This window comes from Symphalangus syndactylus, chromosome 1 (genome assembly GCF_028878055.3).
Source record: "Symphalangus syndactylus isolate Jambi chromosome 1, NHGRI_mSymSyn1-v2.1_pri, whole genome shotgun sequence".
In the NCBI taxonomy this organism is placed as follows: domain Eukaryota; kingdom Metazoa; phylum Chordata; class Mammalia; order Primates; family Hylobatidae; genus Symphalangus; species Symphalangus syndactylus.
In genome coordinates, this window is record NC_072423.2 from 110831743 (window position 1) to 110844045 (window position 12303).

Sequence of the window (12303 nt, forward strand, 5' to 3'; positions counted from 1 at the left end):
AAAATACAAAAAATTAGCCGGGCATGGTGGCGGGCGCCTGTAGTCCCAGCTACTTGGGAGGTTGAGGCAGGAGAATGGTGTGAACCCGGGAGGCGGAGCTTGCAGTGAGCCGAGATTGCGCCACTGCACTCCAGCCTGGGCGACAGAGTGAGACTCCGTCTCAAAAAAAAAAAAGGAGGCTGGACGCAGTGGCTCACGCCTGTAATCCCAGCACTTTGGGAGGCCAAGGCAAGTGGATCACGAGGTCAGGAGCTCAAGACCAGCCTGACCAATATGGTGAAACCGAGTCTCTACTAAAAATACAAAAATTAGCCGGGCAGAACTACGTGCGCCTGTAGTTCCAGCTACTAGGGAGGCTGAGGCAGGAGAATCACTTGAACCCTGGAGGCAGAGGTTGCAGTGAGCCGAGATCGTGCCACTGCACTCCAGCCTGGGTGACAGAGCAAGACTCAGTCTGAAAATAATAATTAATAAATAAATAAATAAGTAAATAAATAAATAAATAAATAAAAAGGAGGGGCCAGGCGCGATGGCTCATGCCTGTAATCCAAGCACTGTGGGAGGCCAAGGCAGGTGGATCAGCTGAGCTCAGGAGTTCGAGACCAGCCTTGCCAACATGGCGAAACCCAGTCTCTACTAAAAATACAAAAATTAGCTGGGTGTGGTGGTGCACACCTGTAATCCCAGCTACTTGGGAGGCTGAGGTAGGAGAATCACTTGAACCCAAGAGGCGGAGGTTGCAGTGAGCCGAGATTGCTCTACCGCACTCCAGCTTGTGCAACACAGCAAGACTCTATCTCAAAAAATAATAAAAATAAAAAATAAATAAAAATGAGGAACATTAGTTGATCGCTTTACTAGATGCTAGATTATTGCCCTAGATGCTTTGCGAACATTTTTGTTTGTTTGAGATGGAGTTTTGCTCCTGTTGCCCAGGCTGGAGTGCAATGGCACAGTCTCAGCTCACTGCAACCTCTGCCTCCCAGGTTCAAGTGATTCTCCTGCCTCAGCCTCCCGAACAGCTGGGATTACAGGCGCCCACCACCACACCCAGCTAATTTTTGTATTTTTAGTAGAGACAGGGTTTCACCATGTTGACCAGGCTGGTTTCGAACTCCTGACCTCAGGTGATCCACCTGCCTCAGCCTCCCAAAGTGCTAGGATTACAGGCATGAGCCACCACACCCAGCCAGAACTGATTTTTCAGGTCATACATACAAATTGAAAACTGTGCCTATACCATTAGTTACAGAAAGTTATACATCAGTTACAGAAAACTGTGCCTATACCATTTTTCTTCTCTCTCTGGAAAACAAATCTTTCAAGAATAAGTGGAGGGATGTCAGTGTATATATCTATATATAGGTATATACACAATACATATATAGATGAAAAGGTAGAAATATATGTGGTGTGTATTTAGACAGGAAGTATATACAATTTATGGGGAAGCATATATGCAAAATATCAGAAAAGAGTACATGCATTAATGAAATTTAAAAGTTAAACATCGATGATGTCATTGCAAACCCTACAATGGATGATGCAGATGCCAAGAATCTAGAACTCACTAGACTTCATAGCCACTAGCCGTTGCCTGCCTTGTCCCCAAAGCAGTTCAACAAGCACCTTTGGGTATTCCTGAGGTGCTTGCTGAGCTGGGCTCACCACCAGTCATAAAAGCTATATAGCTGCCGGGCGCGGTGGCTCACGCCTGTAATCCCAGCACTTTGGGAGGCCGAGGCGGGCGGATCACGAGGTCAGGAGATCGAGACCATCCTGGCTAACACGGTGAAACCCCGTCTCTACTAAAAATACAAAAAATTAGCCGGGCGAGGTGGCAGGCGCCTGTAGTCCCAGCTACGCGGGAGGCTGAGGCCGGAGAATGGCGGAACCCCGGGGGGCGGAGCCTGCAGTGAGCCGAGATCGCGCCACTGCACTCCAGCCTGGGTGAAAGAGCGAGATTCCGTCTCAAAAAAAAAAAAAAAAAAAAAAAAAAAAAAAAAAAAAAAAAAAAAAAGCTATATAGCTATTCACAAACCTCAAAATAATCTTTTTTTTTTTTTTTTTTTTTTGAGACGGGGTCTTACTCTGTCACCCAGGTTGGAGTGCAGTGTCATGATCTCGGTTCATTGCAACCTCGACCTATCCGGGTCAAGAGATCCTCCCATCTCAGCCTCCTGAGTAGCTGAGACCACAGGTGTGCAGCACCATGCCCAACTAACTTTTTGTATTTTGAGGGTAGAGATGGAGTTTCACCATGTTGCCCCAGCTGGTCTCGAACTCCTGAGTTCAAGCGATCCTCCTGCTTCAACCTCCCAAAGTGCTGGGATTATAAGCGTGAGCCATCACACCCAGCCTGCAAAATAATTCTTAAACTTGAAGAGGTCCCTGGCAAAAAAAGATGGATTTCATCCAGAGGTAAGTGCCATCCTCCAAATTATCTCTGGTAGCTGATCTTCTTTTAGACTTTGCCCTGTTGAGCTCCAGAGCTCTGCTGCCAAAGGCCTGTCTGGTAGCTCATGTAAGAAAAACAAAGAGATCAGAGTGAGTTGCTTTTTGTTTTAAATAAAGCCACATATGTCCAATAAAGGATAGTCCTTTAAGATTGTCTTTTCTAGTTTCTGAATGTGAAAAAAAAGTTCCCCTCTTTAATGAAATTATGATCATGTTTTTTTAAAAAAAATCTCCTACCACTTGGCAAGAGGCTGGATCACATGGTTTGGTTCCATGCTGGGATCTATTGCTCTAGAAGATAAAGAAGAAAAAATTGGCCGGGCGCGGTGGCTCAAGCCTGTAATCCCAGCACTTTGGGAGGCTGAGGCGGGCGGATCACAAGGTCAGGAGATCGAGACCATCCTGGCTAACACGGTGAAACCCCGTCTCTACTAAAAATACAAAAAATTAGCCGGGCGTGTTGGCGGGCGCCTGTAGTCCCAGCTACTCGGGAGGCTGAGGCAGGAGAATGGCATGAACCCGGGAGGCGGAGCTTGCAGTGAGCCGAGATCGTGCCACTGCACTCCAGCCTGGGCGACAGAGCGAGACTCTGTCTCAAAAAAAAAAAAAAAAAAAGAAGAAAAAATTATATGGAAGAATTCTTGCCTATACCAAGAAAACAAATGACTTCTTTTGTCAAAGATGGGCTTTGATGAACAAAGGGAGAGATACAATCAAAATTCAATCCGACAAGTATTTTCTATAAATCTATGAGCTCAGCATTATTTATTCATTTATTGAGTTCCTGTGCCATTATCATTAGGCCCTGTGCCAGGCCCTAGGGATAAAGTAGTGAAGAAAATTACTGAAGATCTCTGCTCCGGCATCAAAAGCCTCAGGGAACTTCCCAAGGATATCACAGGGTGACAGTTTTCACACCCATTCCTACTTTAAGCAGTACCCAAGTGTTGTGCCGAAACCCTATTAACATCAACAAGGGAAGGAACCAGGTTCAAGAGGCTGAAGAGACCTAGAGCCAGCAAATGAAATGTGAGGTTTTATTACTTTAAATGACAAAAACCGCAAATACTTTATCTCCAACCTTATATTAGGGGCTTACATACAGAGAAGAGAGCCCAGTGGCAGTGGGCTGGAAAGGAGAACCACCTTACGTACAGAAATGGTCCAGTGGTGGCCGGACGTGGTGGCTCACACCTGTAATCCCAGCACTTTGGGAGGCCGAGGCAGGTGGATCACGAGATCAGGAGTTCAAGACTAGCCTGGCCAAGATGGTGAAACCCCGTCTCTACTAAAAATACAAAAGTTAGCTGGGTGCCGTGGCAGGTGCCTATAATCCCAGCCACTAGTGAGGCTGAGGCAGGAGAATCGCTTGAACCCGAGGGAAGGAGGTTGCAGAGAGCCAAGATCGCGCCACTGTACTTCAGCCTGGGCGACAGAGTGAGACTCTGTCACAAAAAAAAAAAAAGAAATGGTCCAGTGGTGACGGCTGGATAACAGGATAACATATCTGCATGGACCAGTGCCAGTGGGCTGGGCAGGAAAACCACAACCACCTGCAAACATCATGCAGTGTATATAGCATATTCACTTAATAATATTCTCCCCCTAATGACCTCCACCTGGCAAACTTCATTTGCCCCCAAACTCAGGGCCTCAATCTCCTGTATGTCTCGTGTTCCATGTGACAGACTAGGGGCTAAGATGTTTATCATAGGTAAGGAACGAAGCTCTAGTTGGTCACTCCCAGATTCCCTAGTTGGGAACACACATTCAGGTGCATCTGCCATACAGGGTTATTCTAAGAGTAGGCTTAAATTACTGCTGTCAGGCCTGGGCGTGGTGGCTCATGCCTGTAATCCCAGCACTTTGGGAGGCCGAGGTGGGCAGATCACTTGAGATCAGGAGTTAGAAACCAGCCTGGCCAACATGGTGAAATCCCGTCTCTACTAAAAATACAAAAATTAGCCAGCCATGGTGGTGCGTGACTGTAGTCCCAGCTACTCGGGAGGCTGAACCACAAGAATTGCTGGAACCTGGGAGGCAGAGGTTGCAGTGAGCCGAGATGGCGCCACTGCACTCCAGCCTGGGTGACAGAGCAAGCAGAGCGAGACTGTCTCAAAAAAAAAAAAAAAAAAAAGGCCGGGCACGGTGGCTCACGCCTGTAATCCCAGCACTTTGGGAGGCCGAAGTGGGCGGATCATGAGGTCAGGAGATTGAGACCATCCTGGCTAACACAGTGAAACCTCATCTCTACTAAAAAATACAAAAAAAATTTAGCCGGGCGTGGTGGCAGGCGCCTGTAGTCCCAGCTACTGGGGAGGCTGAGGCAGGAGAATGGCGTGAACCTGGGAGGCAGAGCTTGCAGTGAGCTGAGATCGTGCCACTGCACTCCAGCCTGGGTGACAGAGCAAGACTCTGTCTCAAAAAGAAAAAAAAAAAAAAAGCTATCAGGTGCTTTTTTTTTTTTTTTTTTGAGATGGAGTTTTGCTCTTGTTGCCCAGGCTGGAGTGCAATGGTGCAATCTCGGCTCACGGCGACCTCCACCTCCTGTGTTCAAGCGATTCTCCTGCCTCGGCCTCCTGTGTAGCTGGGATTACAGACATGAACCACCATGTCTGGCAAATTTTGTATTTTTAGTGGAGATGGGGTTTCTCCAGGTTGATCAGGCTGGTCCCGAACTCCCAACCTCCGGTGATCCACCGCTTGGGCCTCCCAAAGTGCTGGAGCTACAGGTGTGAGCCACCAAGCCCAGCTGGTACCGCTTTTTTTTTTTTTTTTTTTTTTTTTGAGACAGAGTCTCGCTCTGTCGCCCAGGCTGGAGTGCAGTGGCGCAATCTCGGCTCACTGCAAGCTCCGCCTCCCGGGTTCACGCCATTCTCCTGCCTCAGCCTCCGAGTAGCTGGGACTACAGGCGCCCGCCACCGCGCCTGGCTAATTTTTTGTATTTTTTAGTAGAGACGGGGTTTCACCGTGGTCTCTTTTTTTTCTTTTTCTTTTTTTTTTTTTTTTTTTTTTTTTTTGAGACGGAGTCTTGCTCTGTCACCCAGGCTGGAGTGCAGTGGCGCAATCTCGGCTCACTGCAAGCTCCGCCTCCCGGGTTCACGCCATTCTCCTGCCTCAGCCTCTCCGAGTAGCTGGGACTACAGGCGCCCGCCACCACGCCTGGCTAATTTTTTGTATTTTTAGTAGAGACGGGGTTTCACCGTGGTCTCGATCTCCTGACCTCGTGATCCGCCCGCCTCGGCCTCCCAAAGTGCTGGGATTACAAGCGTGAGCCACCGCGCCCGGCCGGTACTGCTTTTAAAAGTATATTAAGGCTAGGCATAGTGGCTCAGGCCTGTAATGTCAGCACTTTGGGAGGCCCAGGCAGGCAGATCATTTGAGGTCAAGAGTTCAATACCAGCCTGGCCAACATGGCGAAACCCAGTCACTACTAAAAAAAATAAAACTTAGCAGGGCGTAGTAGCATGTGCCTGTAGTCCGAGCTACTCAGGAGGCTCAGGCAGGAAAATTGCTTGAACCCAGGAGGTGGAGGCTGCAGTCAGTCGTGATCTTGCCACTGCACTCCAGCCTGGATAACACAGAGGGAGTCTGTCTCAAAAAAAAAAACACAAAAAACAAAGTGTATTAAACATTTCATGGCCGGGTGCGGTGGCTCACGCTTGTAATCCCAGCACTTTAGGAGGCGGAGGCAGGTGGATCACGAGGTCAGCAGATCAAGGCCATCCTGGCTAACACGGTGAAACCCCGTCTCTAGGAAAAATACAAATTATCTGGGCATGGTGGCGGGCGCCTGTAGTCCCAGCTACTTGGGAGGCTGAGGCAGGAGAATGGCGTGAACCCAGGAGGCGGAGCTTGCAGTGAGCCGAGATCGTGCCACTGCACTCAAGCCTGGGCCACAGTGCAAGACTCGTCTCAAAAAAATAAATAAATAAATAAATAAAATAAAACAATAAATTCAGATGTTGGCAGGGCACAGTGGCTCACGCCTGTAAATCGCAGCACACTGGGAGGTCGAGGCAGGAGGATCACCTGAGGTCAGGAGTTTGAGACCAGCCTGACCAACATGGTGAAACCCCGCCTCTACCAAAAATACAAAAATTAGCTGGGCATGCTGGCAGACGTCTGCAATTCCAGCTACTCGGGAGAATCGCTTGAACCTGGGAGGCAGCAGTTGCAGTGAGCTGATATCGCACCATGCACTCCAGACTGGGCAACAGAGAGAGACTCCATCTCAAAAAGAAAGAAAAAGGAAAAAAAAAATTTCAGACCTTGCATGTTCTCACTCATAAGTGGGAGTTGAACAATGAGAACACATTGACACAGTGAGGAGAACATCACACACGGGGACAAGGGGAGGGAGAGGATTAGGATAAATACCTAATGCGTGCAGGGCTTAAAACCTAGATGACGCCAGGCGCGGTGGCTCACGCCTGTAATCTCAGCACTTTGGGAGGCCAAGGCCGGTGGATCATGAGCTCAGGAGATTGAGACCATCCTGGCCAACATGGTGAAACCTCGTCTCTACTAAAATACAAAAAGTTAGCTGGGCGTGGTGGTGTGTGCCTGTAGTCCCAGCTACTTCAGAGGCTGAGGCAGGGGAATCGCTTGAACTCGGGAAGCAGAGGTTGCAGTGAGCTGAGATCCCGCCATTGCACTTTAGCCTGGCGACAGAGCAAGACTCCATCTCAAAAACAAAAAAAAAACCCCAGATGATTGGTTGATAGGTGCAGCAAACCACCACGCACATGTACATGTATACCTATGTAACGAACCTCCACATTCTGCCCATGTATCCCAGAACTTAAAAAAAAAAAAAAATTCAGACCTTATTTCCAAAAGCAAAATCTCCACTACAAAGGAAAAGTTAAACTAGAAAGAACCAACCAACCTAGGCCATGGGCCAAACTAGGTCTGAGCTTAAACACTTACTTCAGGGAAGATGTTGTAATCTCAGCACTTTGGGATGCCAAGGTAGGCAGATCACCCTGAGGTCAGATGTTCAAGACCAGCCTGGTCAACATGGTGAAACCCCATCTCTACTAAAAATACAAGAATTAGTCACCCATGGTGATGGGCGCCTGTAATCCCAGCTACTAGGGAGGCTGAGGCAAGACAATTGCTTGAACATGGGAGGTGGAGGTTGCAGTGAGCCAAGATCATGCCTTTGCACTCCGGCCTGGGCAACAAGAGTGAAAACTGCATCTCAAAAAAAAAAAAAAAAAAAAAAAAAAAGGCCCGGCGTGATGGCTCATGCCTGTAATCCCAGCACTTTGGGAGGCCGAGGCGGGCAGATCACAGGGTCAAGTGATCAAGACCATCTTGGACAACATGGTGAAACCCTGTCTCTACTGAAAATATAAAAATTAGCAGGCGTGGTGGCATTCGCCTGTAGTCCCGCTACTTGGGAGGCTGAGGCAGAAGAATCACTTGAACCTGGAAGGCAGAGGTTGCAGTGAGCCGAGATTGCGCCACTGCACTCCAGCCTGGCAACAGAGCAAGACTCTGTCTCAAAAAAACCAAAAAAACAAGTCTATGTCGTCTCCATAGCTTACTGTATTTCTCCCTTGAGGGTCTCATTCTGTCAGTAATTGCTCAATGTCCGTTTTTCCCAGTGGACTGAGTTATATGGGCACAGAGGCAACATCAGTCTTGCTATAATCCCCAGTGACAAGTAGACTAAGCTTTCAAAACATATACCAACACTTAATAATTGGATGCTGCCTATGTTGAGTTAACAACTTCATTAGTGAAGCATTTAATGTGTTCCATAGCTCATGACAGGTCCAGTCGGGTGACATAGGGTTAGAAGGAAAACCTGGTCTGGCCAGTTCAGGGCAAAACTAGACCAGCTTCCAAAAAGAATTTTGACCTACTCAGACAGGAAGTAATGAGTTACTTCACAGATGAATCTGCAGACCATCGTTAGATCAGAAGGGTTTTTAAAGTGCACTTGTCTAGCGCTGATAGATTCAAATGGCCCATCTTATGTAGTAATGCAGCACCTAGTAGTAGCAAGGCCCAGAACATGGGGCTCTCAATTTCTAAGCTAATGTGCTCCTGATTTTGTTTGTTTTCCCTTTTGGAGGAATAAAGACTTATTAAAGAGAAAAATTAGATCTGGACACAGCATGGCAAATAAATTCAGATTTACTATTCCTGTTGATGTTTTCTTCTTAGCATATTCTCCCTAACCTCTCCCACTCCTCACTCCCGATCTCTCCCAAATCCTCCGCCGCACCCACCTTTAACAGAGTATATTTCAGCCCTCCTTGGTCCAGCCTTCTGTATACAAACCATTCCCTTAGGCAAGGGGTTGGCAAACTAAAACTCACAGGCCAATTGTCTTTGTGAATAAAGTTTTATTAGAACATAGCCACAACCACTTGTTTACAGATTACCTATTGCTGCTCTCTCACCACGACAGTACAGCTAAATAGTTCTGATAAAGATGATCTGACCTGCCTTATGCCATCAAGATGGTGGTCTCAGTTCTCTTCCTAAGAAACATTCTTCCCTTGAGACATGTGCAAAGTTAAATTTCTAGTACTGTGATAATGTAAACCCTGAGGAATTTTATTTTCTGAGACAGGGTCTCACTCCATTGCCCAGGTTAGAGTGCAGCGGTGTGATCACTGCACTCACTGCAGCCTCAACCTCCTGGGCTCAAGTGATCCTCTCACCTCAGCCTCTGAAAGCTGGGATTATAGGTGTAAGCCACCATGCCAGGCCAGGATTTTTAAAAGTTATAATAGGCTCTCATAGCCAAAGAAATAGAGCAAAATTTAAAATAAAACAAAAACATGCTTATAGGTTATATAGTCCTTTTTTTTTCTCGCTCTGTCACCCAGGATGGAGTGCAGTGACATAATCTTGGCTCGCTGCAACCTCCTCCCGGGCTCAAGCAATTCTCCTGCCTTGGCTTCCTGAGTAGCTGGGAATGCACCACCACGCCCAGCTAATTTTTGTATTTTTAGTAGAGACAGGGTTTCACCATGTTGGCCAGGATGGTCTCGAACTCCTGACCTCAAGTGATCCACCTGCATTGGCCTCCCAAAGTGCTGGGATTACAGGAGTGAGCCACCCACCATACCAGGCCTTATATAGTCCTTTTATTTTATTTTGAAATGGAGTCTTGCTCTTGTTGCCCAGGCTTGAAATACAGTGGCGCAATCTCAGCTCACTGCAATCTCCACCTCCTGGAAGTGATTCTCCTGCCTAAGCCTCCCCAGTAGCTGAGATTACAGGCACCCACCACCATGCCCGGCTAATTTTTATATTTTTAGTAGAGACGGGGAGCACTCTCTCTCTTCTACCAGTAGCCCCACTCCCACCCATCTCTGGGAAAAAAAAAATAACAAAAAGATAATCACATTGAAAAAAAGTTTATTTAAAAAAGTTCTAGCAGCAAGAACAGTAACAAAAGAAAAGGAGAGACAAACAAAAGAGGGAGGTTGTGTCCCATGGAACTTGTCTCCATTCTTAATCGAGTTCTTTATACCGAGCAAACATGACTCTTCGAACAGCATCTCTATAAGTCTCGTTGGACTGTCTTTTGCTGGTTCTTCCTGGGGCTCCAACACTGGGGCCCCTCATCCGGCCTTCAGCCTGTAAAAAAAAGACAAACTATGAAGTGGGCCCTGTAGATTAATTAGCCTCAGCGCTGGTCTTTGACCACAGGCATTTCTGGACTAGTAAGGAGCAGTATATAGGAAAATTTTTTTTTTTTTTTTAGATGGAGTCATGCTCTGTCACCCAGGCTAGAGTGCAGTGGTGCGATCTGGGCTCACTGTAAGTCTGCCTCCCAGGTTCAAGCAATTCTTGTGCCTCAGCCTCTGAGTAGCTGGGACTACAGGTGCCTGCCACCACGCCCGGCTAATTTTTGTATTTTTAGTAGAGACAGGGTTTCGCCATGCTGGTCAGGCTGGTCTCTAACTCCTGGACTCAAGTGATCTGCCCACCTCGGCCTCCCAAAGTGTTGGGATTACAGACGTGAGCCACCCCACCTGGCAGAATAATTTTTTTTTTTTGAGACAGAGTCTCGCTCTGTCACCCAGGCTGGAGTGCAGTGGCACAATCAAGATCTTGGCTCACTGCAACCTCTGCCTCCCCAGTGCAAGCGATTCTTCTGCCTCAGCCTCCTGAGTAGCTGGGACTACAGGCATGCACCATCACTGCGCCCAGCTAATTTTTGTATTTTTAGTAGAGACGGGGGTTTCATCATATTGGTCAGGCTGGTCTCGAACTCCTGACCTCGTGATCCACCCACCTCGGCCTCCCAAAGTGCTGGGATTACAAGCATGAGCCACTGCGCCCAGATCCTGGCAGGATAATTTTTTTTTTTTTTTTGAGACCAAGTCTCGCTCTGTCACCCAGGCTGGAGTACAGTGGCACGATCTTCACTCACTGCAAGCTCTGCCTTGTGGGTTCACGCCATTCTCCTGCCTCAGCCTCCTAAGTAGCTGGGACTACAAGCGCCTGCCACCACGCCTGGCTAATTTTTTGTATTTTCAGTAGAGACGGGGTTTCACCGTGTTAGCCAGGATGGTCTCGATCTCCTGACCTCGTGATCCGCCCGCCTCGGCCTCCCAAAGTGCTGGGATTACAGGCGTGAGCCACCGCGCCCAGCCCCTGGCAGGATAACTTTTTTAAGAATCTTTTGGTCAGGCACAGTGGCTCGCGCCTGTAATCCCAACATTTTGGGAGGCTGAGGTGGGCGGATCACTTGAGGCCAGGAATTCGAGACCAGCCTGGCCAACATGGCAAAACTCTGTCTCTACTAAAAACACAAAAACTAGCTGCGTATGGTGGCACGCACCTGTAATCCCAGCTACTCAGGATGTTGGGGCGGGATAATTGCTTGAACCTGGGAGGTGGAGGTTGCAGTGAGCTGAGATTGCACCACTGCATTCCAGCCTGGGCGACAGAGCAAGACTCTGTCTCGAAAAAAAAAAAAAAGAGAATCTTTCATTATTAAACAAATACCCAAGATGAATAAGGTGGGTGGTGATGCTATGATGGCCAGATACAGGCTTTAATACCAGAGATATGAGAAGCTCAGTAGGAGAGAAATAAGCCAATCTCTTACGGTTGGCATTTTCAGAGGAGAACCAAGCCAACACAAAATGGGTAATGTTCCCTCTTATCACCTTTTCTAGAGGCTCTTGAAATATGAGGGGCAAAGTCCTTCATGGGAACCAGAACATGCTCCTTAAATTTTAGCCACCAAAGACTTCTGCTGACAGTCCCTCTCAGAGATGCCTCTGTACCTTTCATTGCTGATTCCCTGGTTCTTCTGACCAAATGATTCTTCAGTCTCAAACTGCCTCAGATACTGCTCTACTATTTACTCCGTGTAAGAGTATGATGAAATCCATTCCAACTCCTTCCTTCTCTTCATAACTCCAAACTGCAAAGGGCCCAGCCTGCCAAGCTATAACCCAGTATTCAAGGCTGAAGTGTTCAACTCTCATGTCCTATCCCAGCAGTAGAGAAAGCCCAGCAAAATGGCAAAGACATCACTCTAGGCCAGAAAGTGTAAGTTAATTACATTCCAGGTTCATGTCACCCCCCAAAAGATGGAAACCATTTTACCTCCTCTGATGAAGCCAATCCAGGATGGCCATATCCCAGGCCTGTCCCTTTCCTCCAGCCAGTAGCCTGTTGGACACAGCCTCCTTTGCTGCTAGTGTCGATATCTTCTTTATCAACAAGTTTACGATCACTGCAAAAGAAGCGGACACCATCACTTCCTTTTTTTTTTTTTTGAGACGGAGTTTCACTCTTTTTGCCCAGGCTGGAGTGCAATGGCTCGAACTCAGCTTACTGCAACCTCTGCCTCCCGGG

General features: G+C 47.6%; 1 protein-coding gene across 7 annotated transcripts in view; it reads right to left on the reverse strand.

The window, feature by feature from the left end:
* Positions 1–9826: 9826 nt before the first annotated feature.
* The window catches only part of RBM6 (RNA binding motif protein 6), a 140041-nt gene continuing 137564 nt past the window's right edge, over positions 9827–12303 (reverse strand). For all 7 annotated transcript variants that reach the window (XM_055275943.2, XM_055275975.2, XM_063609503.1 and 4 more), the window contains 2 exons: positions 12052–12181; positions 9827–10065 (listed from right to left, as the gene is read on the reverse strand). In XM_055275943.2, the coding sequence (XP_055131918.2) occupies positions 9940–10065; positions 12052–12181 (256 nt within the window). In that variant the 3' untranslated portion in view covers positions 9827–9939. The remainder of the gene's footprint in view (positions 10066–12051; positions 12182–12303) is intronic.